This window comes from Ostrea edulis, chromosome 5 (assembly GCF_947568905.1).
Source record: "Ostrea edulis chromosome 5, xbOstEdul1.1, whole genome shotgun sequence".
In the NCBI taxonomy this organism is placed as follows: domain Eukaryota; kingdom Metazoa; phylum Mollusca; class Bivalvia; order Ostreida; family Ostreidae; genus Ostrea; species Ostrea edulis.
Window position 1 is genome coordinate 30022278 of NC_079168.1, and position 27959 is coordinate 30050236.

The following is a 27959-nucleotide window of genomic DNA, read 5'->3' on the forward strand; positions in this document are numbered from 1 at the left end:
AAGGTGTCTGGAGTCGCCCATTCACTTTCAGGAAAATACACAATGCCATTAAAATTATTCAAAAATTCCAACCAAATATACAAGTCCTGACGTAGGGGCTCAGTGATTCCGATATGATGGTAATGCTTATATGTCCCTGATAATGCATTGTAAAACCGTCTTATAAAAGCCCGACTTCCAGGTATAGCTCGGCTGAAGAAATTGAGCTTACCAACTAATGTCTCCAATTCTGCAAAACGGATTTTTTTGCGAGAAATCCCACTTTGTAATAGTTGTTGGAGTTCAACAATTTTGTGTACTGGTATCAGCATTTGCATCTTAACCGTATTTATATCTAACCCCAGGAAAGTGAGGTGCGTGGTAGGCTCAATGGTTTTGTCTGGGTTCAGGGGTACACCTAACTTGGCGCAAATATCTTGAAAACTATGGAACAAGGCGAGGCAGTGGTTTGAATTGTGTCGACCGGCAAATATGAAATCATCCAAGTAATGATGTACTGTGTTGAGATGCGTTTTGAATTTAACGACCCATTCCAAAAAAGAGGAAAAAGTTTCAAATATTTTACATGATATTGAGCAACCAAAGGGGAGGCATTTATCAATGAAATATGCACCCTTAATATATAGTCCCAAGAGCTCAAAATCACCAGGGTATATGGGCAATAAACGTAATGCATTTTTTATGACAGCCTTTGTTAGGAGAGCTCCCTTACCTAATGTACCTATGGTCTCAACTACTGTGTCAAATTGGGTATACGAGACAGAGGTGAAAGCCGGATCTATGTTGTGATTGATACTAAAGGACGGGGGGTAAGAAAAATGCATAATCATTCTCCAACCCCCATCTGACTTGGGAACAACCCCAATTGGGGATACATGTAAATTATGCATAGGTGGCCTAGGATAGGGACCTCTCATACGACCAGCTGCAACCTCACTCAAAATTTTTTCATGAAGCACTTGCTCATGATTCAAGGCCGACGATAAATTTTTTGAAAAAAGTGAAATTCGGGGCCCAGAGTATTGAAGCCTAAATCCATGACAAAAACCATCTAACAAATATTCAGCCGTAACTAGATCTGGGTAACTATCCAAATATTTCAGTAAAGAGTTAATAATTACCGGGGAAAGGCCTAGGTCCCATGTGCTTGTGTTGTGCGGGGTTTCGATTCCATGACTGTTGCGCTGGGCCTGATTTGTGGCGAAACGACTTGTTAGTGCTTGCTGTTGGTGCCCGAAAAGCATGATTGAAACTAGCATTGGATTGACTAGAGGCTATGTTGGGGTTGGTGCACGACAGCGATGGGTGTTTGCCATTGCATTTCAGGCAGCGGTGGGCATACCCACATTGCACTTTGTCACATGCACCCTTATGATTATAATCGAAGCACTTGTGAAGGGGATTAGTGCCTGGCCTATCTGGTGTGGGGGTCATATAGAGTAGCCACAGTTCACTATCTACTGTTCCCCAGTCTCGAGAAGGGTTGTGCGCCATTCTTAGACGAAACTGTTCGTCGTAGGTAGCCCACCCCATGGATTTCATAGAACCTAAGCGAATATCGTGCAAGTATTTAAACAACTGCTGTGTTCTATGTGGGTGTGCTGCCGTGTAGATGCTAGCATAAATAAGGAATGCATCAGACCATCTCTCGATTGAAACAATTTTGTTGGAGTACTTTGGTTGCGTAACGAGATTGCCCTACGAGTCAATGGTTAGAGTGGCAGCTGACTGGGTATTGACTGGATTCCTAACGAGCAGCACCGCTAAGTTGACAAATTCCCCCGCGATATTTTTTTGCTTAGTAGAATGGTCTACATGGTACCCAATGGGAAAATCAATAGAATCATGCAAGGGGGGAGAGGGAAGATGGGCATTTTGCACATTGCTAACATCAGGTGCTATAGGCCTAGGTAAGCTAGATGAGCAGGCACTTACCCCAGTATCAATTGTGTGAAATTGACTAGCTAAATTTGGAGGGTGTACAACTGGGGGAACAAAATAAGCCATACCCGGATTCTGTTCTGTGATTTCCGAGTCCGAGTTGTCCAACTGTGGGGCCTGTGAGGATGCCTGGGAGCCTCGACTTGCTGTCGTGGACTCCGTGCGTTGGTCCTGCTGTCCGCGACGTCGGGTGTCGTTGCCCGCTGCTGAAGTCAGTGGAGCAGACTGCCTTTTTCCGTGGCTCAGGTGTGGTCACCGCGGATTGATCTTGCCGCCGGCGGTGACCGCGTGTGACATGAGGTTCCGGCTGGGGCAGAGTTCTAGCTATCCGGCTGGATCTCTTGGGTTTTGTCTTAGGCATGGTTACCAGTAACAATATAGAAATTAATAATAATAATAATAATAAAATAGGAAATACAAGTTATCGGTATAGATATAATGATATTGTAGTTGGGAACGAACTAAATGTGCAGCGAGGGATGGCACGTTGGTATAACGAATTTCCCAATCCGTTCCAATCTGAATAAAATCAAGCCATCCGTACACCACTAGCAGTAAAACGTTAAAATAAATGTCTAAATAAACTAATTCAAACACATTAGCTGCATAAATGTTGATTTCAAAGGATGTTTTCAGGAGCGGATTTTGGTACGTCTTCCCGATCTAAATATAGGTTTGAAAGAGAAAGTGGCGAGAATTCTAACATCCGGGGTTGGTTTGCTCAGCCGCAAAATTTCCGGAATTGCAAACTGATACCCTTGTATAAAATTCGCATATATTAGACGAGCTACCATATGCGATATTATATTCAGAATGTAATCTGGGAAAAGTTGCCCATTTAGAAAAGACAAAAAGGAATTTGAAATCAAACTTGAAGCAAAGTCAAAGGAAATGTCTTTATATCTTATATTAACGGCAAACTAACAACTCAACTTTATGACAAACGGGATGATTTCAACTTCTCCATCGTCAACATCCCATATTTATGTAGCAATGCTGCAATATTCCATTATCACCTGCATATGGTGTTTACCTCTCTCAACTGCTTCGATACGCAATAGTTTGTTCTGTGTATGGTCAGTTTTTAAATCGAAGCCGGCTACTGACAAATGGGTTGATGGTGCAGGGGTTCTAACAGTCTCGTTTAAAATCAGCATTTCGCAAATTCTATGGTCGTTATAATTAGTATATATACTACTACTGGTCAGTTTTCGGGCAGTGCGAAGTTCGTTACAAGCAACGAAGGTCGCTTTTGTATTTCTGTGCCTTGTACCATAGTTTGGTGTGCTTTCTTTTGTTAAAAGTGTGGGTTATCTGTACATAACCCACACTTTCCTTCAAACTCCGCCCACATTCTCGAGAGAAAAAACAACAACATCACTGTCCACTGTATGAAGTTCCTCCAGATCAAAATTGCACATATCAAACACAGAAACTGACTCAGACTCCAAATACAATATAGATATTCGCACTGAATCTCACTTAAACCTTGATACAAATTAATATCCTCAATGGTCTCGTCCCAAAGACTTTCTATTTCCATATTCTCCTCAAGTCGAGAAACACGTATACGTAGAAATATAAAAGACCCAGTCATGTGATAAGAACGCGTTTGAGAGATAAACTTGTTTAGCGGACAGAGTGAATCAGACTTGTGTTTCTTTTATGGTTTCGCATCTTACAATTCTTTTTTTTCTCTCTCTCTTATGTTTCACCATTTTTTTAATCTATTGTATATACATGTAAATGGTTTTCCAGCCAATTTAGTCAAAATATGTATTAGAATGAAGGATATCAAATAGGATTTTCAAAAGAGTAACTACAATCATCAGTTGAATATATTGATAAATTTTTAAACAGAAAAATGCACGAATATGGGTTCTTAGAATTTTATTTGAATTTTTAAATTTCAATTCTTTAAAGCCAATACCGGTACTAAAAGTCGGAGAATGCGTGTAAATGTTAAATAAAAATATGGTGTACAAAGTTTAATGTAAAGGCATACAATTGGCATCATATTGTAAACAGGCGACCGCGCTTCCGAAAGCTATAACAAAATATAATGAATAATTGTAAACTATGGTACAAGTCACTTACCCCAAATAATATTGTTCATTATGTGCAGATACCCGATGGGCGTGGTCATAATGACACTCGGGAGCTACGATCCCTCGTGTCATTATGACCACACCCATCGGGTATCTGCACATAACCAACAATATCATATGGGATAACTACTACTTAGCCTTGAATATAATGTCGTCAGACAACGAGACAAATAACACGAGTTGAAGGATATGGAAAAACCACGAGCTAGGTCCAATATCATGGGTGAAGATTTCGACGTTGTAATTTTGACCCCATGTTCAAATTGAGATTTCAGTGATGCATTTAAATTCTAAGAAGGAAGCTCTCCTACCGGAATATACTTTTATGCATAGCAACAAATCATATTTGGAACACTGTTAAAATATAAGTTGTTTCCGACATTGCTGATAGTAGTGAGAATGCCGCCAAAATTTTCTCGGCTATACCAAGAGCCACCGCAGCTAAAATAGAAAATCCGGCGCATTCGATGGTTTCTCCAATCAGCAGCTATTTCTCAGAAATGCCAAGTTCGAATTTCGACAAGAGTATTCTTTAAGAGCATTTCCACCGAGTTATAGGAAACCTCTGCCATTCCTGCAGGCTCTCGGTTCATTTTGTCAGGTTTTGTCTGTACACCGAGCAGATGCAAGCCATGCGTCAATACACAATCAACTTTGGAACCGTTCCAACTCAACATATCAGCAAACCACAGCAAGTCAGCAGTGAAGTTGAGTACTTTAATTTGAATAATGAAAATTGCAGAGCTGAATTTACTGCTACATGTAAAATTTATACGGTACCAATTTTGATGCACCCGCTGCGCATTTCGACAAATAATGTCTCTTCAGTGATGCTCAACCGAAATGTTTGAAATCCAAAATAACAATGAAGTTTTAGAGCTATTATAGGGAAAAACAGTGTGCCAAAATGTGGAGTCAAACCTATCGTAACCATCAATCATTGATAAACAATTGTTGAAATTTTGGAAAACGTAAAGCTGATTTCTACATAGTCAACGTTGTTACTTTTGGTTATAACTTTACACGGTAAAGTACTTTTATTAAATAACAAATACAGAATTTTTTGAAAGGGCTATCCTTGGTTTTTTAGCAAATTTTGTTTCTAGCCACCCTATTGTGTAAACCCACTAACCATGTACATGTTATCAAGAAGAATACCAGATTGACGTTTGACCTCCTACACGTTGGCAACTGCTTTCTAGCGTTTCAGTGGGTTTGGCAATTGCGTATGATAAATCCTAGGACAAGTGGTTTTCCCCATATCAATATTTACCCAGATAATTTTAAATACACAGGGTTTTCTTCGAATTTCAACGGCACGGTACGACATTTCACTTTTACAGTCCTGTCATTCGCGTTAAGAGGCTGCTTAAATTTTCACATAAAGTCTTACGACCTGTAGTTTTGCACTGGCGAACTCAAGCATACATCTATAAAATCACATGTAAATACCACTGGATTTGCTATTTCCAAGCTAACTGCAATAACATATCACCAAGTTTTAAATATTTTTAGTCATCAAGAAAAGTATTTCCACCCAATAAAAGCTTAGAATGGTTCGCCTTTGAATGGAAGTAAAACTCGGTTTTATAGGTATATCCGTGGAAAACCCATAATGATTACGTGTTAAGATTAACACTTGGAGAGATTAAAAGCGGGTATGGTTGGGTAACTTCCTGCAAATTGCATTTGGTCCGGATTGTTCATACTACAACTAAAAAGTTATCTACTTTGATTTCAAACATGCTTTCTCAGGATGAACCAAAATTTTGATTTTACAACGCTAACAAATAGCTAGGCAATTTTCTGGCAGGAATTTTGATTGGTTTTATCATAGACTTTTTGAAGTTTAAATATTCTAAAAAAAATTATTTTCCCCTGGATCGAAAGGCATTTTTGAAGAATGGAAAACTGCACTTTGGATATTTTAGTTAATAAATGTATGGCTGTTATCTGTTTACAGAGGACTACTCTTCTACATGTATATCAACATATATAATAACGTTTGATCATTGGTTGTCATGGGAACGGAGGCCTGCTTTCCTACATGCATATCAACATACATAACATTTAATCATTGGTTGGCATGGGAACAGAGGACTGCTCTCCTACATGTATATTAACCTATAGAACATTTGATCATCGGTTGTCCTGGAAACGGAGGACTGCTCTCCTACATGTGTACTAACATATATAACATTTATTCATTGGTTGTCATGGAAACGGAGGACAAATTCATGGTAATTTGCTGAGCTCATAATTTATGAAAAGTAATTCCTTTACGGAACTTAATCTGATGCAAGAGAAATATTCCTTGACTTTTCTTTTGATAAAGTTTTTGACTTTCGTATTGACATTAAAATCTTGCTCAGTGTAAAACTTATATGATACCAATGTGAACAAAACCACTCAGTCTCAAAACATCAGAAAGGTTTTCTTTTTCCGTGTTTTTTTTTTTTTTTTTTTTTTTTACGATATCATCTCTGCCATTGTAATTACACACAAACACTGTATATACTGCTTGAAATGATTGTATTTATTGATTGGTGAAATCAATATAACAAAAACATGGATTTAACAATTTAACAATTGAATGATAAATCAAAGTTAGTATTAACAGTGTTTTTCAGGTTAACGGCATTTGCTGTCAACCTCCCAGCTGTTAACGAACGGATCCACATCGTTTACAGTTCGCCGTGATGATGTCATCATGTCGTCATACACTTCATTGTTGTTGGTTCCAAAAAGTCCACCTACTTTTCCGTGGTACCATCCACTTACAACGAGTTTAAGTTGATCTCTTGGAATGTTGTAGGTGACGGTGAATCCACGGCCGTACACGTTAAAGGACTGCTCCTCTGAAACCACACTTAATTCTCGAGATCTGTATGGGGTGCTGATAATTTTTCCATCAACACGAAGCTGCAATAGAATTTAAAGTTTTGGAAATTGGTCAAGGATCTTAATTTTTTATGTCGGGGTAAAGGAAGAATGATACCCAATTCAAATTCCATGCAGATTAATTTGATTATTTAAAGAAATTCATACCTTCCCATTAGGGGCGATTTGGAGTATCTGATTGGCTGTCATGATGATGAGTTGTTTCTTGTCTTTTCCGAGGACATTCATGATGACAGAGAAATTTCCATCAGTGTAGTCTCGTGCTAGAACGTATGAACATTTTCCAGAGAAATCGTACTCCTCACCATCGAAAGTTGTGACGCGGTTGCCATTCAGAGTAGCAACAGCTGAAATAGAACGATGATATTAATTCTGAACTGAATATATACCAATTACAACAATGAAATAACAAATTAATTCCAGAAGATATACATGTATTACGAAGACATTTCAGTACCTCTGAATGGTGGAATCCAGTTAGAAACATCAGAATCGGGAATGTACTCCGACAGAGATCCCCATTTGTTGGAATATTTTGGGACATAGGAGTGGAATCGATTGACATACTTGGCGACTGATATTTTAGGAAGTTCCCTCAAAGACGGCATAGCTACAGGCAGGTAAGTGTCCATTTGTATTTCCCCTGATTTTGGGTTGAAAACAGTAATCCTAGAGTTTTGAAGGTTGGAAATGGAATTCTTGAGAATCGCAAACTCCTCCTCAATGTCTTTTTTGATCATATCAAAGATGTTGGTCATGACAGATTTGATATTTTCCTCCACTTCCCAAAATTTGTATGCGTTTTTAGCCTACAAATGTATGAGATACATGTAATATATTCATTCCGAAACAGAGATTTAATATTGCGATTTTAAAATCTTACGATAAAAGCAAATTGTCCTAACCAGTTGATAACTTTGATCTCCAGCCTGTTTAATGGTTTTTAATACAGGTCCATTCATTCTAGAAGCGATTTGGTCCCTGGCATTGTAGATGGCGTTTGTATACTGACTAGCCATATCTGGCACTTCCATTTCACTAAGTGTTCTTGAATATACATCGTACTTTGATTTTAAGTACTCAGATACGTGGTTTCCTGATAATTTGGACACCGCAGCTTCAATGAGGAAGATGGAAATAATAAATAGAGGGAAAAGGTGCAACATAAGCATTCATTTAGATCAATATTAACCTAGTAATAAAAAATCTTAAAACTACCTTGGTATTTTTTCATAGAACTTTCAATGACAGCAGACAATTCAACAAACTGTTGTTCAATGAAATTCATCAGTTCAGCATAATTCTTGCTGCCTCTTGATTCCATCAGCTTAAAAACAAAACAGAAACAGTATACTTTCTGCATAATATCACCAAACATAGCATACAACTTTTGGGGAAAACATGTCTTACTGTAATTATTTCCTTGGTGGCCTCCACGTAAACGTTGTACGCTTCTTTACCTGGAAAATTCTGCCATTCAACAGGGTTGCTTTTAATTATCTTTCTGAAATGAAAGACAAACCGAATGTAAAATAATAAAGAAGTCTTCCAAGCTTTATTTCGTATTTTGTTGCAGTTGGATTGTGTTTTCTTTTCTCATTTCTTGAATGGTGTGTAGTGAAATACCTGATGAGTGTCATATCAACAGTGGGATAGTTCTTTTCGATTTCAGTCATGATCTCCTCCATAAATTTACCATATGGGCGGTATCCCTCACTGGCAGCCTGACGGATCAAATTGTATTTGGAATTCAGTTCGTCACCCACGGCTTTGGCTGCTTCAGAGAAAGCGGTGTTCATTTGCCTGCTGGTCAGAGCTATCTTTGCAAGTCCAGATACCTTTGAATATGAAGATAAGAAATAAATTAGAGTGATTTCAAGCACAAGAAAAGAGTCTAGCGAAATAGAAAAAAAAACTTTTCCTTATAAATGGAATCCAGGTATTACTTACTTTGAGATCCTGGATCATGGAAGGTCTCCAATGAATACGAGTGTGCAGGATTCTTGATGTATTCAATCTCATTGCTAGGAGATTATCTGTAATTCTACGAGAATTTTCATCTCGGTACACCTCGGCAAGAATGGCACTGTCGTTCACGTACTTAGCAATGAAGTGCAACACATTCGCTGGGTTATCTGAACAAACAAATATTTTGTTAATCTTTCAGAAAAAGTAACCAGTATATTGTCGAGAGTATCCAATGAAATTACACTTTACCTATGTCATAGTTAATTTGTGCATCCAGTAATTTGTTTTCAGGGTCGAAAGTGATGCGAGAGTCAATTTCCTTTGTGTTATCGTACATGTTGCGCAAACTCAGTCTGTATGGTTTGGTTTCGATCTTTCCGGACATAATCATCGATTTAATGGGTGAGGTCACCTGGAATATAAAAGAATATTGCAAAATAATTACAACAAAATAGAAGCAAAGATATTGGAAGGAAGTCCATTAATTTAACCTACTATTAACCTCAACATTTATTTGGCGACGAAGGCTGTCGATTTCTCCCATCAGAGCAAAGTTTTTATTGATACGTTTCGATGTTAGGTAGTCAACCTTGATTCCGCTGGAGTACTTTTCATCTGACATTCCAACATGTGATTTAAACTGAACATCAACACTGCTGAAGATGTGCCTCAGTCCGAAGCTAAAGGTATAGTTTTTGTTGGATCCTCTTGAGATGTCCTCAATTCTGGAGTTGATGACAACGGTCTTGTCTTCATCTTTAGAATATTTGAATTCTGTCTTCCCATCGAAAACAACGCTTCCTTGGTTCAGGGTCATTTCAGAGTCTAATTTCACATCCTTGTAAAAAAGAAACATTTAATATTTATCAGTTAGTAAAACAATTTTGATTCAGTCTTTAAATGTTCAAAAACGATATTTTCACAATTAATAGTAGTTACCTTGCCAATGCTTGGGATTTCAAAGGACACATCAGCTTTCATAGAGTCTCCTTGAGGAGTAAGGCTGGCACTGGCACCAATTTTCTTGGATGTGTCTCTGTCTGCATCCCACATTACAGACCCATCGATAGACTTCTTGCCATATTTAGTCTGATAGGATCCAGACAAAGCAATGCTTCTCTCTGGAAATCTCAGCTTCAGGTTGTTTCCATTTTCATAGTTGCTTCGACTGTGGACTAGTGAATGTTCAGCATCGATTCCAAAAATTTGAGAATCATCAATAAGGATATCCCATGACGAAAGCATGCGGGAAGATGACATTTCTCCTGATCCCTTGATTTCAACGGATTTGGATGGTGTGGAAACTTTAACTGTAACTTCTTTTCTCTGATTATAAGAATCGGTGACATATTTAGTTTCAAATTTCGCTTGTCTCTCTGTTGATGCTGTGTCCAAGTTAATGGAAACAAGGGCATATTTGACGGACTCGGACATCTCTGCTTCCCCATCGAATTTCATTGGTTGTGGCTCTCTCATCACGAAAGACATAGAGTGTTTTGAATCTTTAGCATAAGCAAATTCCGTGTCCAGTAATTTTTCATCATTAATTTCGGCAAGGAGGGATTGTTTGGCAGAGTCGCTGGATTTTTCGCTGCTTCCTTGGATGTTAAGACTTCTCAATTTGCTAAAGGGGGTGCTGATAGTTAGTCCAGCTTTGTGGGTGGTGATTCTCCATGTCTCACTTGTGGAATAGGTTGCATCAGACACAATGGTATGTCCTTTCATCCATGAGGCTTTCATGTGGTTTCTGTATTCATTGCCATTTTTATCGTTTTTAACACTGAACCTGACGTTTTCAAGTCCACTAATATCACTGTTGAACTCAAATGAGCTGTCGATATCTGACATAGACATGTATCTGAATCTAGCATCAGATTTTGCATTTCCAATCGATGTTTGTACATTGACACTAGTGGTGAAGTCCAGGGGACGTCCGTTGTGAGAAACCATCAGTTTTGTGGATTTCAAACCAGAAAACGGAGTAGATAAAGCAACATTGAATGACATAGGTGTTGATTCAAGATCGATCGTAGACTGCAAATTGATGGTATGGTCTTCCCTAGACAAGGTCATTTCGGAGTTGTATTTTCTTCCAGTTGTGGTAGTTTTGACAGTTGCTTTCAGATTTTTCATACCATCGAATGGCGATTTGAAAAGGATATCTACTTCCATTGGACTGAGGGAGACCTTCCCTGCAGCTCTGATATGTTGATCGTTGCCGTATCCAACAGAAACAATTGATTCGATGCTGTTCCTGTTTGCCCCATGTTTTACAGTAAGCTTTGTTTGCTCAAATCCACTGAATGGGGTTTTAATAACCAAGACAGAGCTGATGCGACGCCAGTTTCGCCTGAAAAAATTAAGTGTTCCCTCCATTTTCCCCGTGTTTTCATGCTGGAAATCAGCGCTTGTCCTAAACTGGTCAAGGTCCCCGCTATGTGAAAATTTAGCATCAATATTACGAAGGTATGGTACCGGTGATTTGACTGACAGTGAGCCCTCAATAGCGTCTGTGTTTTTGAACTGTACTGATACAATTGCTTCCTCAGTTCCATACCTTGTGGAGAAATCGGTCTTGAAGTCACCAAGTGTTCCTTCATGATGTAGTTTGGTCATTGTAGTGGAAGATATTCCGTCTATGGTGTATGTAGTTGTCGCTGTGAAGTCAACCAACGAAGCATCATTGTACTGTAAAGTATTTGTTTGACTGAAACTGTATTGACTTCCAACGGAAAAGTCCGTTTGTGATTGAAATATACCGTTATCTGACGACTGTGTGTACGTGGTAGAGATATCATTATAAGGACTTTGGAGTTTCAAGGAGTGTTCTCGTGAAGAATCGCTGACTATGTTACGCAATGAGACTGATACAGTTTGGGAGGATCCATAGACAAGGTTGCTGGACACTTGTAAGTTTTCCAAAGCTCCATCTTTGTTCAATGTAAAAACTGTAGATTCGAAACCAGTGAAAGGAGTCTTAAGAGACATTGAGACTGATACTGCGTCAGAGGTATCCAAGGAGCTATCGAATTCGATCTTTTTTATATTGTTTCCAACTTCCAAATGAGTAGTGTATCCATTGGAGGACCATGTGTTTGATGTTGAAGCACTCAAAACTTCAAAATCATTGATAGGGGTCTTCATGTTAAAGTTGGCGTTCAGGCTTGAATCTCGAAGAGAGACAGATAGATCGGCTTCTAATTTTTGATTGCGGAATGTTCCCTCCAGATGGGAAATGATGTCCCGTGATGTCAGCTCATGGGTGAACTTCATGTTTTGTTTCTCAAATCCCACGAAAGGCGTCTTTACGACGAGATTGGCTGACATTTGGGGTTGAAGATCAAAACTGATGTCACTTTCAATTTTCTTTCTATTAAAGTTTCCTTCGGCATGTCCTCGAAGACCATCGGAAGATTTTACAATATCGACACTGAAATCCTGCTCTTCGAAATCTTTGAATGGGGTTTTCAGAGATACCTTAAACTCCTTCTTTAATCCATTAATGACAGTGAGATCAAATTCAGATTTCTCTTGGTTGAAAAGTACTTCGACGTGTGTTTGGCAACCCTCACCTGTAGTGTCATGAGAGAACAAAACTTCTTGTTCCTGATAACCTAAGAAAGGTGTTCTTACTGCAATATTTCCCTCCATTTTTCTGTTGTTTCTAAATGAGATGTCCATTTCTACAGTTTTTCGCATGAGTGTTCCTTCCACTTGAATTTTTGGTCCTTTCTTAATAAACTTAATGTTCTGATTCTCCAAATCAGTAAACGGCGTTTTGATCGAGAGACTCCCTTTCTTTGCTGAAAGTTCGCCATCAACTTCAATTGATTTTTGCCTGTAGCTGCCTTGTGCATGGACTTTCTTATCATCAAATGTAAAGCTTAAACTTTGGGTCTCAAAACCTTTGAGAGTCGATTTAAGAGACAACAATCCTTGATTGGATGAGAGCTCGCCGTTAAACTCGATCGTTTCTTGCATGACTGACACGATGGCATGAACCTTACCACTTTCAACTCTGAAGGAGAGTCTCTGACTTTCGAAACCAGTGTATGGAGTAATGATTTGCAGATCTGCGTCAACAATTGTATCGATATTCAAACTGGCTGTAAGTTCAATCTTCTTCCTCTGGTAGGTAACTTCTGCACGCGTTTGATACCCACGAAGGGTTCTCTCGTTATCTATGGAAATTGCTTGTTCTTCAAATCCTGGGAAAGGTGTTTTTAATGAAAGCGTGTGTTGGATTCCATTTCTGGTGAAAATGGAGTACTCGAGCTGAACAATCTTTCCTCTAAATGTTCCCTTTACTTGAAGGGTCTCTCCGTTTACAGTGAAGAGTATTTCTTGTGTTTCGAATCCTTCAAATGGAGTCCTTATCAATAGATTACCCGCCTCAAAATCCACATTTGCATCGACTTCCACTTTCTTGCCACGGGCTGAAGCCTCGAAATGCGATTGGATGCCAGTCTTTTCAAAACTGTGGACAAAGGATGCTGATTGCTTTTCGTAGCCAGAGTATGGTGTTGTGATTATGACAGAACTAGTCGAACCTGGTCTTTTGTTCAATGTAGCCTCAACAGAAATTTCATCCTTTTCAATTCCGACTTTGGCAACACTCGAGATACCATTAGCATTTACTTCATGGTTGAAAGAAGCGGTAAACATGTTCATTCCTGCTATCGGAGTTTTGATAGTTGCACTTGCAGATATGGATTTCTTGTTGTTGAAGGCGGTATCCATTTCAACTGTTTTACCTCTCATAGTTCCTTCCACATGATTTCTGAATCCCCATCCAGAGCTGATATGGTTAAAGGCCAATTTCATTTCCTCAAACCCATTGAAAGGAGTTTTCAACACAATGCTACCTTGGAGTGGCGTTTTGTCGAAGCTAAGATCTGCAGAAATACTCTTTTGACGGAAGGTAGCTTTAGTTGTCGTCTTTAATCCGGAGGAAGAAAGAGAGTAAGTAAAGTCAGCCTTAGATTCTCTAAATCCTTCAAACGGTGTTGTGATGATGAATTTACCACTCATTCCATCATCAAAAGCAATTTCAGCAGCACTGATGATAGATTTGTCTCCTGAATGCATGTTTATACTGCTTTTAATTTGGCCATCCTTGTTTTCGTGAGTGAACGAGGCACCACTAGTTTCACTGAATGGAGTTGATAATCTTACAGTTCCTTCTTTAATTCCATTATTAGAATAGGTAATATCTGCTTGAGTATTTTCTCCATTGACATTCAGTTCAGCGTGGGATTGCATGGAGCTTGTTGACTGTGCATGGGTGAAAGCTCCAGACAATTTTCCAGCTATGCTTTTGATGTTGAAAGATACAGAAATAGGTTTGAAGTCATAAGAAATATCAGCAGATAGCATTTCCTTTCCGGATAAACTGATTTTTCCATTGCATCTAAAGTTGTTCAGATCTCCATCATGGCGGAAATGAACTTGAACATCATCTAATTGACGGAGTGGAGTTTTCAAAGACATTTGTCCGCTGACTGACGACAGGACATCGAGGGAGGTGTCAATTTCTATTTGTTTTCTTCCACTATACGAAATTTCTCCTACAGTTTTAAAGTTTGTAACTGCTCCATTATGTTTCAGCATGACTTTGATATCTTCAGAGAATGGAGTTTTCAGAGTCACGAAGCCATTCATCCCACTGCGTCGATCGAGTCCGAAATTAGCTGTCACTTTCTTACCGTTGAAACTGCCTGAAGACTGGATATTGAAATTCTCTGAAGTACCATCTTGTGACACGGAGACTTGAATGTTCTTCACCACTGGACATTTTGATTTCAGGGAAGCTTCGAAGGATAACGAAGAAACGGTGTTAAAGGAAAGGTTTCCTTGGATTTTCTTCTCCCCGCCATAAGTCAATTCAGTGCCGCTCTTGAATCTCTGACCTGATCCAGCATGATTTAGTTTAAAAATGATATCATCAGAAGATGGCCGTTTGATGAAGCCATCAATGTTTACTTTTCTGTCGGTGTCTACGGTCAACTGAACTTCGGATTTCTGGCCTTCAAGTGAATAATCGGCATGACTGTTAAAATTCCATATTCCTCCATTATGTCGGAAGGAAAAGTCACTCTCTCGATAATCAGTAAACGGCGTGCGTATGGCCAGTGTTCCCTCAATTGGACCAAGGCTGTTAAAGGTCACGTCACCCTCCACTTTTTCACCATTAGCAGATACCTCAGCATGGCATTTGAAGTTGCTTATTCTTCCTGCATGGGAAAATGAAGCAGATAAACTGTTGATTTTTCCGAATGTGGTAGTCACTGCTGCTCTGCCAGAGATGTCGTTAGTTGAGTCGAACTCTGTTGTAAATATAATATTCTGTTTGCCATAATTCATTTGTACATCTGTCTTGAATTGTCTACTTGTACCCGAGTGTTTTATAGTGGCTTTCAGAGGTTTTGTGTAAATTGTATCTAAGATGAGTAATCCCTGCACCGGAGAGGACTTCAGAGAGAATCTTCCATCCAAAAGACTTTTACCTCCGTATTTGATTGTTGAAGAAGTAAACATAGGAGAACTTTTATGAAGAAAGGTACCCTCAATTGTTTTGATGTATGGCGACTTGACAATTACTTTTCCTTCCAGGTTGGCCAAAGAACTGAAATTCACGTCCATTTCAGATTTGTCGTTGTTGTGTTGAAATTGGAGATGGCTTCTGAAGTTGTTGAATGTTCCGTCATGCGAAATACTGCCTTTCAGACGATGCATGAATTGAAAAGGAGTTGTCAACTGCATATTTCCTTTGATGTGATCAATTACGTCCATGTCAATGTCACCGGTAAATTTCTTGTTGGACCCATCAGACCCTTCGGCATGGATTTGGAACTTCTTCCATGTGCCTTTGTGAGAAAACGATCCTTGTAGCATTTCATAATCTTTGAACGGTGTTTGGACTGACATTTCAACTGAAATATCAGACTCAAAATCCATTTTCAGGCTCGAGGCAATTCTCTTTTTATTCAGGAACATGATATTTACTTGGTTGTTGAAATTTTGTAAGGACCCATCATGTGTCACGGACAGTTCAGTATTTTCAAACTTCCTGAATGGAGTTTGAAGTGCAATTGAGACAGCGATCTTTGGATCTATGGTGAATATAATATCTCCATTATATAGTTTCTTCTTTCCTAATGTTACTTCTCCGTGACATTTAAAATCACGAAGAGTCCCTTGATGAGAAAGGATGACTCCTGCCTTTTTCAGTCCCTTAAACGGTGTTTCAAAGGAAATATCAGCTTTGAAATTTGGTCGGATAGACATCTTAAGATCTGCAGTGATAAATTCCTTTCCAATTGAACCACGAACGCTTGTTTTGAAACTCCTCTTATTTCCGCTGAACTTCCAGATTCCCTTCATCTTCTTGTACCCGGGAATTGGGGTGGCCATGTTGACAATAACAACAGAAGCTGATCCTCGTTTCATGGTAATATCGGCTGTATATTTGTTTCCTTTGCCTAGAAGTGCGTTTGTAATTACTCTCATATTCGTTGGTTTACCTTTCTTGACAAGAGTAAGTGTGATGGTTTCGGTGAATGGATTTTGAATCTGAATTTTTGCTTTAGTGTTCTTCTTATTTACCAAATCCGCATTCAATTTAAACTGCATTTTCTTGTCTACTTTTACAGCACCTGTCGTTGAAAAGCCTGAAAGATATCCGGAGTGTTTGAATGTTGCTGATACATCCTTATGGAATGGCGTTTTTAGTGTAGCTGATCCAATCAATTTCTTTCCGTTTGAGAATGCAACAGATGTTTCATATATAACCTTTCTTCCTTTTTTCAGTGACGCACTGGTATCGAAAGTCTTAAGTGAGCCTTCGTGAGAAAATGCAGCCGTCATATCATCCACAAAGGAAGATTTGAATTCCAAAGATCCGATAGTCTTCTTTGCATTTTTGAACATTGCAGTGATTGACCCTTTATGTTTACCATATTTAGCATCGGCAGTGATTTTGAAGTCCTTAACTTTACCAGCATGTGAAAAAGATGTTGCAAAGTCATCTGTGACTGGAGAGTCAAATGATAAGGACCCTGTCCATGTTTTGGCGAGTGAAAGCTTAGCATTGGCCTCGTACTTCTTGGATTTGCCATACTGAAATTCAGCCTGAGATACAAAATCTGTCATTTCTCCTTTATGCTGGAATGACGCTCTCATGTCTTCTGACAAAGGGGATTTGATGCTAATACTACCCGTTTGTTGGCTATATTTGGCATCCAATTCATATTTCTTTCCTCTGCCATATAAAGCATCCAAATGTGAGCTAAAATCGGATATGGTACCCATATGTTTGAAAGAAGCGGCTATATCATCATGGAGTGGAGATTTAATCAAAATACTACCAGCTGATTTGCCATAATTTCCAGTAATTTCGTATTTCTTTGACTTTCCATACTGCATTTCAGCGTGGGAAGAGAATTGGGAAATGGACCCTTCGTGGTTGAATGCAGCAATAAAATCTTTTGCAAAGGGAGATCTTAGTACCAAAGTTCCTTCTAACTTCTTATCATTGGAAAAGGTTAAGTCTCCTTGAATTTTCTTTCCTCGGGTGTATTCAATCTCACCATGACATTGGAATTGACGACTATTGCCGGTATGACGAATCAATGCTGCAGAATAGGGAAGCTCTTGGAAAGGTGTTGTGAGAGCAATACTGCCTTCAAGATTTTGAAGATTTGGGCGTAAAGTAGACTCCACCTTAATTGTTTTACCTGGCAAATATTCAATACTCAGTTCGGTAACTTTCTTTGCCTTTTGGTCATTATGTGTAAATGAGACACTGCTTTGTTTATACTGCTCAAATGGGGTTTTGACCTGGATGCTTGCTATTATTCCACCGTATGAACTCCATTGAGAAGTAACGGACATAGCTCCAACTAAAGGATCGACCATCAAATTAGCACTGGTATGGAATGATTTGGAATTGCCTGAGAACTCGGCACCAATGGTCATTTTGCGAAGATTTCTATGTGGTGTCGTTAAAACAGTGTTAAAACTCTTCTTGTTATTCCATTGTCCACGATTTTCCATCGTGATGGAATCTCCAGATGGTAGGACGATGGATGATCTTGTAACAGTTTCACCTCTTTCGTTGGATTGGTCCATACTAAGCTTCAACTTTTCTACTCCAGGTATCTGACTTACTAGTTCGACTCTTCCGCTCATCAGTCCAGTTGGAAGGAAATCAAAATGTCCATCTATCATACCAAGGGATTTCTTGTTAGAAAGATATTCAACTTTACCTGTTAGAGGATAGCGATCATATTGAGAGGAGATTGACAGGCTCTTAGTGTCTCCATGGCATGAAAGAGTGTGACTTGATGTAGCAACTCCGTTGTGTCGTTTATAGATGTTCACCAAAGAGAGGACTTTCCTTCCTTTACTACTGTAATTGATCTGGTTATCGATCATTCCAACACCGTGTTCATGCGAAATCGTCAGAGCAATGTCTTCAGCAATGCTAAAGGGAGAACGCAAAGTTGTATCGAAAGATAGTGTTCCACGTGGAATTGACATACTCTGCTTTGCATTTACACTGAAGTCAACGATGCTACCATCGGATCCAAATTTGAAAATAGTTTGGATCTCTTCAAATGTGTTTCTGTGAGCCCAGGAGGATTCTACTTGTCTTGATGGACTGCTTAGCTTGACATTGCCACTGCTCTGTAAATTCCATCCATTTCGAAAATGCATTACCTTTCCAAGGTAGCTGTAAGTGTTTCCGTTGTGCTCGAAAGTAAGGCTATTTTCAAATCTCTTTCCGGTGTCAACATGTTTTGCAGCAAGGTAGAGAGATGCTATTTGTTGCAGAGTTGATTTCAGACTCAGTCTTCCTGTGATATCTCTGGAAGAAGACGTCGTTTGGTCAGCAGCAAGCATATCCGCTTGAAGGAAATCCTTGTTCCAAGACAATTTGATCATACTTTCAATTCGTCCGGTCTTCTTGTGCTTCATTTCGACTCCAGATCTTTCAAATCCTGGAACTGGTGTTTTTAAATCAAGACTTGCTTCAAAATCATCCCATTGCAATGGCCGTTTCACGGAGAGGGTGGAAGACATGCGCTTCATTGGTTTCCAGTCAATCTCTATGTTTGTCGAAGATTGTGTTTTGTCAAGTTGATGACCAGCATTGATATTAATGGATTTGTAGTCTTTGAATGGAGATGCAATTTTCAGACCAGCCTTGTAGCCATTCTTTTCCTTACCAAACATAGAGTCTACGGAAACTTTCTTTTTATTCCATTCAGCATGGGCATGGGTAGTATATTTAGCTCCACTCTGGTGTTTCAGATTAATACTGCCCGATCCCAAAGGACTTACTTTTGAAATTGTAGCTTCCAAGTTCTCAATTCCTTCAAAGGTAATGTCGCCTTGTAGCATCAGTTGTTTTGAAGGGTCTTTATTTGCATCCCATTTAACATCCAATTTGCTGGAGTACACTGGCGATTTCATTCGAGTGTCAAACTCCGCTATGATTTTGCGGGCGGGATTTTCGATATCAGCTGCCAACTGGATTTTAGATCCAGGACGGACCAGAGAGGACAGGGAAACTGCATATTTTGTTTTGCCATATTGAACTTCAGAGTTGGCCTGTAGATTTGTAGGAATGAGTCTGTACTGTCCTGAGACAGTCAACATTTCGTAGGAGGGAATGTTGAAAGAGGTAGAGATGTCGTATTCCTTTACTGCAACTTGGCGTACCTTTGTTTGGATGACGCATTTCTTTCCGTTTTCCAGTTGAATTGTGATAACGTTGCTGCATTTCTTGGCGTTGGTTTGATCAAAGATATTGCTGATGACAATATCTCTGCCTGGAATAGAAATGCCTAGTTTACCTACCAGACTTCTAAATTTCTTGGATTTGTCTTTAAGCTCCAAAGAAGCACTGTAGGAGGATTTCGTGTCAAAGAGGACATCCAAGGAAGAATCAATTGATTTGGAAGTCTGAACATGTTTTCCTTTCATTTGATAGTTCACACCCTGTAAGTATATAAAAAATCAATATTGATATCTCAAGAAAACTAGGAACATAGTACTGAATATTGAATTAAATGATATGGAAGCAAACCCTGGTACTTGGGATTTTACTTACAAGGTACGGGAAGATGAATTTGGTGTTAGCGTCAAGATTGAACTTCTTCTGTTTCTTATTCAGAATATGATTCATTGCAGTGGCAATCTCAATCCGCTTCTTCATATCTTTCTTGTTTGCTCCGTATTGAACAATGACAGTGGCCTCGGAGTGTTTCCAGTTCTTGCTGATATCGAAGTTGACGTTGACGTTGCAGTCAGATTGCTGTTTGAAGCTCAGAATCCTGAATCAAATAACATTTTTAATTGAAAAACATTTAAATATATCTCATGCGTATTGCATGCAGCCTATATATATATATATATATATATATATATATATATATATATATGATTTGTAAAATATCAGTATTTATGGATACAAATTTTTGCCCTAATCCGGAGTTATTTTAATCTTACATGTTTCCTTTTGCAGCTGAAAGGCTCTTCGTGTTGGCAACATTAAGTTTTCCATTTAGAGTGACCCTGTCTCTTTTGACACGGGGAATGACGTAATCAAGTGTTGATCGTACTATGGCTATTTTCTTATTTTTCAACAGGAACATGGAAGTTAACTTTGTTGTTAAGATGGGAGATTTGATGTCGATTTTGGATCGTATTCCTGTACTCTTTTTGTTACTAGCATCTCTCAGTTGAACTGGAACGATAGATGAACATTTGTGAGTATACTGAAGTCAGATAAAAGCTAGCGAAAGTATCATCTAACATTGACTATTTCTGCATGATTAACTTACCGAAGAATTTCATGGGTTTGGAAACGATGCGATCAACGGTTAAATCGACCTTTAAAGCCTTTCCGCTTCTGTATTCAGCTGAACCTCCAAAGCTTATGAGTTCCTTTTCAGGTGTTTTGATGGATAGATATGGTCTATACTTAGCAGCTTTCTTAGTAGCATATTTCTGAACTCTGGACTCAATCACATACTCTTTCTTCTTCTCAAAGCTGATACTGGCTTTAGCTAACACCACCACGCGCTTTGTAGCATAATTTACTGAAACGAAATATATAATCCTGAAAGTTTAGGCCATCAATCCGAGAGAAAAAAAACCCCGAAAATAATTGTAAAGAAACGTGATTAAGAAGTGACAATTTTTCAAAGTGTGAACTAAATATTACCTGAAATCTTAATTGGTTGTTTGGATACTCCGCTTAACACCAAATTAGCGTCTAAAACTTTCATTCCTTCGTAGTTGATTCCTCCTTTAAGTTGGATGGGTTTCATTTTGGGAGCAGATATCTCCACATTAGGTGTATAAGTATAAGAGTTACCCTTCCTCTTTTTTGCCAGTTCTGCAACTACTGAGTATTCCCTCTTATTGTGGACGAATTTTCCACTAACATGTTTCAGATTTTTTTGATTCTGGAGTTTACCTATGTTAAACATTCAAAGAGTATTGTGAATTATGTCTGTCAAACGGGGATTATAATTCATTGTATATTAGCTTGATATTTTGTAGCATACCTGTAAAGGCATATTTACTCCATGGTGACTGTAAACCAAGCTGAATTTTAGAGTCCGCTTTGTTCAGAAGAAATTCTGCGGAAAGAGCCCTGTCAATTCGTGATCCTGGTGTGTCAAAAGCCATACGGATGTTAACGTCCTTCTTGCTCTAGTGACAGAAAATAATGATACAAATTTGGGTTCGTTTCCTCAAAAGAGAAATAATTGTCAATGCTATAACTGTACGTGTGGAAAACATAAATACTTTACCGAGGTAAACCTAGCCTCTATATTATATGACTTGTGCGAATCAGCTTTCAACAGGGATAGATCAATATTCACTGGTCCAGTCAGAGGGAAGTACGGGGCGTTGGCATCAAGAGATGCATTGGGAAATTGAATTTCTCCGCACAATTTCAGTCCAGTGACTTTGGAAAGACGGGATCCAGTGCATGTTTTGTGAGTCTGCCTATTTTTTGTGATCATTTTTTGTTCTTTTTCCGCATCTCGGTGAACAGTAAAGAAAGCAGTCCTACAAATATTTCATTTCAAAAAAATTCCCTTTTTGCTCTGTAAATACTTGTAATCAGTCAATAAATAGCAATCTTAGAAAATACCGTACTTCAGGCTAAATATTTCCATTTTGTCTTTCGGCATGTCCAAGTTGGCATTGAAAATTTTTCCATCTTGCAATTCTAAATGACCTTTTAGCAGCGTGCTGGAGTGAACAGTTGACACCATTTTCAATCCGCTCTTTGTCACAAAAGCATCGACACTCATCATACTAGAGATCTCGACTGCAGCACTACAAACAAAATATTATATATATTCTCAATTTAGTGTATTAGTGTATCATTCTTTTGTTATCTGGATGAAATGTACGTTGCAATGCGAGTTTTACTTAAATGTCACAGATAGATAAGACGATTTGTTTGAAGGCAAAAGCAATGCTCTAACCTGGGTTGAATTGATCCACTAATAAGAAGACTACTCGGACTTGTACCCAGCTTTCGGAGATCAGCCTTTCCGGAGGCTTTCATGTCAATTGTGGCTGTTCCGTTAATTGTCAAATTCAATGGGAATCCAGCACTGGTTGGAATAATCATGGAAGTGTCCAAGAACATGATGTTCTGTGTGAAGGAATAGTCGTGGTTTTTAGACATGCTGATCAACATCTCTAGAATGTTGAAACTATCTCCACTCAAAAGACTCTCAAATCCGTTGAAACTGTTGTAGGATAATTCGTTTCCAAACATTCGCATGTATAGAGCTCCTTTTAGTTGATCCATTCCCATACCGAACTACATGTATAAAATAAACCTTGTATATGATCTTTTCAGAGAGTTAAAAATATCCAAAAAGTCACATAAAAAGAATATGAATGTAAAATGTAAAAATGTATACCTGGCTGTCGATTTTCTTCATTTTCTTGGCATCAATACCTTTAACAACCTGGCTGGTTGCCTTCTTGACATCCTTTTCGGTAAAATACCCATTGGGTCCAAAGTAGGATTCCAAGAAAAACTCCAGACCTTCAACTCGTCCTCCTATTTCAAGAATGTTAACAGATCTTCCGAACAAGTCTACTGTCAGGTTAGCCATCAGTGATCGCGGAATGAATGATTTCGACGACCAGATCAAATTACTTTCAACTGAAGCCCCTGTGTTGATTTTCTCGAGGAAGAAGGATCCTTCGTAATTTCTAGAAAACTTTCTCTTGTCCATATCAAATTCTTTTTTCAGGTACTCGTTTTCCAGGATGGATCTGATGTCCTGTTTCAGTGGACTGGAGGATTCCATCAGATTTGTGAGATGAGACCAGATGAAAGAACCGACTTGGTTAACCTCTTCTTTCTCCAGAGCGTATTGAAACGTAGACAGAATGCTTTTAGATGGACATTGCATCAGGGCCAAGTAGGCGGCTATTCTTAATTCAGAGTCTTCTTCTTTGTCATTGAAAACTTTCAAAGCCTGACTTCTCTGTAATGAAGAATCGTCGTAATATTAGAAGTCATTTATACTAGTTTTGTTTGTACATATTTTCATTCAATGTCCTAAATTAATTAATATAGTACGTACGTCATTCTCACAAGATGCACGACGGAAGGCCTCGATTGCAGCAATTCGTACTTCAATTGGGTTGTCTTTTCGGGAGATGCAGCTGTTGAGTGTTGCAGTAGCTGAGCTAATGTAACCAGAATTCCCAAGAGCGCGAAGCGTCAAGATGATCTGAAAAATAATAAACGAAAGCAGATGAAAAATGAAAAGATGAAAATGCAATATTGATATTAATCAAGGATTACTTCTCAAAATGGTTCAAAATCATACTAACATTGTCTTTGTTGTTTTCGTCAACGTAGCAGCCGTATCCAATTTTATCCTCCAGAGCAGAAATGACATTAGCGATGTCCAAATCGTTTTCACAAGCAGCGTTCTTGCAATAGGTGTTGACTAAGGAGCTCACAGCCAGCAATGCCTTACCATTCTTCTTCAGAAGAGGCTGTGATGGAGACAAGTGTTAGAATATTTCTTTCATATGAAATAAAGATAATGTATTTTCACATGTACAAATTCTTACCAAGACTTCTCTGATCATATCCTTCGAAGGACTTTGGATAAAGGCCAAGGTCGTCAACCACATGTCGGCCTCCATTCCTGTCACCTCATTGTCGTTGATCATTTTGGTAAGCATGACAACAGAGGCTGATGTTCCAACCATGGGAACTGCATCCATGAAAAACTTTCTGGAATAGTTATTGAAACATTTAATTATATCAATATAATACAAGTAACGTAATGTTTTATAATAAGACAGTTGCTTTGAGAGAGATTTACATGTTACCTGACTTTCTGGTTGTTGTCACTGCAAAGTGTACCACTCTGTATGTTTGAATAAACGTCATTCAGAGTTTGAGAGTCGGCTGCTCGCATGATATACACAAGATCGGAGAAAAGACGAGGTGTCTCAGGGCGAATATCCTCCTTTGTTTGGATGCAAATATTGACCAATTGTCTTTCAATGTCTTTGCGAGTTTTCATGCTACTGGCAGCATCTGAGTAGTGCTCAAAGTTCATGTCAGTCTTCCTGCTCACAGATCCTGTCAAAATTGAAAAGAATTCAGTTAGGTTGAACATATTCACATTGATCACTGCTTTTCAAGCAACGTAGTGTACCAATATTGAACTTACTTGCTGATGATACTCCACTTTTCTCGGTCGTGTATTTCAGTGTCTGTCTGCTCTCTGTGATAGCGCCACTTGATTCTCGTGAAAACGGTCTAAACAGATGCTGTTCTGTACAGGAAGATCCTTTCAGGATTCCAGATTTGCTAATTTCCTGCTGGCAAGAGTGACTACTCTTCATGACAGGCAAAGACTGGATTTCCTAAAGAGAAGGAACCGAGTGTATGATAATTGCATCAGTGAAAGGAAATGACACTAAACAACAACTAAACCATAAACAGAACCCGATATCCTACCGATGGAACTCTGTATGGTGTTCCTTGCAGAGCTGTTTGGAATCCTTGGCGTTCTGTGCAGCCTAAAAGATTCTTGTGCTTCTTAATGGTCACGGTGTACCACCCATTCTCGGACACTGTGTAGTCAGCATCACATGTTCCTGTCACGTCAGCCTGGAATTAATGTACAGATATTCATATCGATTTCTCATGCTTATATCCGTGTCGCTTTCTCTTCATCACTTAGTTAAGATGAAAAAAAAACCCAATAAACTGTCTTTGATGCTTACCTCCTTGACTTTCTGGTCAACCTGTAGATCTTCCATTGTGTTTTGAATGAGGGAAAGGATACCTCGTTTGATGTTGAGAACCCAGGTCTTCTCACTCTCAGTTGGACACAGAGACTCAATGCGACCATCTTGGAAAGAGAATCTCAGTGAATTCTCCTCCAACTGTTTGCTGAATTCTCCGGACATGGCTGACAGGACAAAATTTTCTGGTGACTCGGGGTTTCGCTCGTGAAGCTGTACATTCTTGACCTTCAGAACAAGGTCACACTTTGACAGAACTTCCACTTGAACTTTGGTGGTCATTTTCATTCCCGATTTCCCTTCAGACGCCCCCTGAATGAGAGTGGTTGTGTCCACATCGTAGTCGTATTCGTAAGTAGTTCCAGGTTGATATCCGAATTTTGTAGAGTCTGAAAAAGGAATGATTTATGCTCTAACTGTCATGTCCCGAATATTTTGCAGAAAATACTACACAGCAATCGTAGACATAATGAGAACACAAAGTTCAATATGTACCTGTGCATGTTGTTGAGCATGTATCACCTGATGCTATATCATTTATAGGTCCTGTAGATTAGAAAGAAAAAGCATAGGTATGTATGAAAAAGTAAAATAGAAAAAGTGAAATTAGAGTAATTAATGTTGAATTTTATAGATCGTCATTATCAAGTTCCAGGTTGAAAATGTTAGAATAAAATTGACTTTACATGTATATTATAACAATCTTTACGTTGCTAAATATATAGTCAAGTTAATTTTAGATAACTACGAGATATATCGTGTTTAAATATTTTAACACAGAGTACTATGTTGGAGTAGGTAGATGGTTAGTGTAATTATAAAAAAGTCTTTGTTCACGCACTAAACTAATCACAAGTTCTTAAAATGTTATTGCTTTAGTGTGCATTACAGGGCAAGGTTCAAAGTCAACAAACATGTTCACTACTTTCCATATGAACAACAATCATTACACGACACAATCGTAATAAACATTCCTACACACGACTGGGAGTCAGTTGATGTACTTTACATATTGTTAACTAATTAATGAAATTCAAATAATACAATATCATGCAACATCATGATAATTGAACACTTGTCAAAAATATGTTTTAATGAGATATACATTTTATATACATGTACACATGCCTACATACGATTTGTAGTCGGCTGATTTTAACTTGAGATATTGTTAACTAACGAGTATGATTTAAATATGATATTATGTAAGATCATAATAATTCAACACTTGTAAAAAGTACATATGTTTATGAGATATCTATCCAAATATAAATGCCCAAACACGATTATGACTCATTTTAATGCAAGTATTATTAAGTAATGAGTGTAATCTAAATAATACAATATTATATATAAAAAGGTTCAACACTAGTGAAAAGTACATGTTATTATGAAATGTATTTCATCTTGATTAAAGAAAGACAGAGAACAATCATAAACCAGAAAGTTATTTAAAATTTTTTAAAATGATAATAGTATATTCTGTTTGATTTCAATCGAATCATATCTCTTAATGATATCATAATTTATATACTAAAAATAAGATTTAAGAACTTACCCGCCCATATTCCTGCCGTTAAGGCTAGAAGTAAAAGTAACGTTCGCTCCATCGTGGGAGCTTGACGGTTGCTTTTCTGTGTTTTAGTATCTGGATTGTACGGTCGTGAATTTATACTAATCCAGTGAGAGTAAAGTACGATGATAAGAAATGATGACGAGGGGACACCAGTCCTGATACTAATTGTGTGTATGTAGCGTTATCAGATCTTTGGTACAAAGTTTTCATCAATTCAAATAATAGCGTTTATCGACAAATTCAATTCATTATAGAGATACTGCATATCAAATATAAATTACTAATCTGTGGTGCAATCGGAAGTTAATTGCAGTTTTTGCGTTCGTACAAACTTACGTACCACAAGCTAAAATGTTTAGAATTCTTTCAAATTCTGCTATCTATTTTGTAATTTGTCGGAAAATTTTGAGTGCTTCTTTCTGAATGGTATTTTATATAGTAAATATTTTATACAAATATTATAGACTTGTGTATAGAAAAAATTCCACTCTTTTCCTTTTTTTAGAATTCCATTTTCCACTTTCAGTAAATACGAGTTACGTTAAAAATACTAAGATACTAACTACATAAGTATAATTGATTAGCTTTTAGAGCTAGTAGTGAATTATATTAGAGTTGAACAACCTTTTTATAGAACTGATGCGATTTATCCTCTTTTGTTTACAATACTAAATATCATTACATCGTTAATATCTACTCTGGTGATCACTATCAAGCTTTCATTTTCTATAGCTACTTTTGTATAAACTTTCATTTAATGTTTTAAATAGATACAAGTTTTATTTAATCTTGAGACAATTATTTATTGTAAGTTAGGTCGACTTTACCGCGGAACGGCTTAAGAAGGGCACATTTTATTCACGTCTAATTCTAGAAGTGCACAGTTGTTTACATTTTATGTATCAGACGAAGTGTTTTATCTATCATCATTACTGAGAATATGGTGTTACAATCACCGATTTATATAAGCAGATGTGACGTCAAAATTACAATAGAATAGTACCGCGCATTTACAGAGTGGGTTTTTATGGTTTTGTTAAAGCCCAAGCATTTTAAATGGAAGAATTCAATAACAATTAACTATCAAGTTAATGGTAATCATACTGTTGATGAAAAGTGAAGATAAAGAACAGTGGTCA

At 38.1% G+C, this 27959-nt stretch overlaps 1 protein-coding gene, 1 long non-coding RNA gene and 1 pseudogene across 2 annotated transcripts; 1 reads left to right on the top strand and 2 right to left on the bottom strand.

Moving 5' to 3' along the window:
• Window positions 1–1110: 1110 nt before the first annotated feature.
• LOC130054929 (uncharacterized) lies at window positions 1111–2705 on the bottom strand (annotated as a pseudogene).
• A 3859-nt stretch (window positions 2706–6564) lies between these two features.
• Window positions 6565–26881, bottom strand: LOC125649899 (uncharacterized). Its single transcript, XM_056165724.1, has 29 exons — window positions 26803–26881; window positions 25740–25790; window positions 25224–25633; window positions 24955–25107; window positions 24665–24860; window positions 24318–24573; window positions 24054–24219; window positions 23808–23975; window positions 23555–23704; window positions 22880–23455; window positions 22433–22776; window positions 22098–22280; window positions 21746–22007; window positions 21497–21644; window positions 21151–21405; window positions 20768–21025; window positions 20433–20670; window positions 20035–20257; window positions 9858–19922; window positions 9421–9756; window positions 9168–9330; window positions 8901–9085; window positions 8577–8788; window positions 8361–8454; window positions 8169–8277; window positions 7856–8067; window positions 7408–7759; window positions 7098–7297; window positions 6565–6971 (listed from the first exon to the last, which is right to left on the bottom strand). Exons 1-29 carry the CDS (start codon window positions 26852–26854, stop codon window positions 6681–6683), a joined length of 16308 nt encoding a protein of 5435 aa, XP_056021699.1. The 5' UTR covers window positions 26855–26881; the 3' UTR covers window positions 6565–6680.
• LOC130054811 (uncharacterized) lies at window positions 23298–24493 on the top strand. Its single transcript, XR_008803151.1, has 2 exons — window positions 23298–23389; window positions 23548–24493. It is a non-coding gene; the product is annotated as an uncharacterized LOC130054811 (long non-coding RNA).
• Window positions 26882–27959: the final 1078 nt, after the last annotated feature.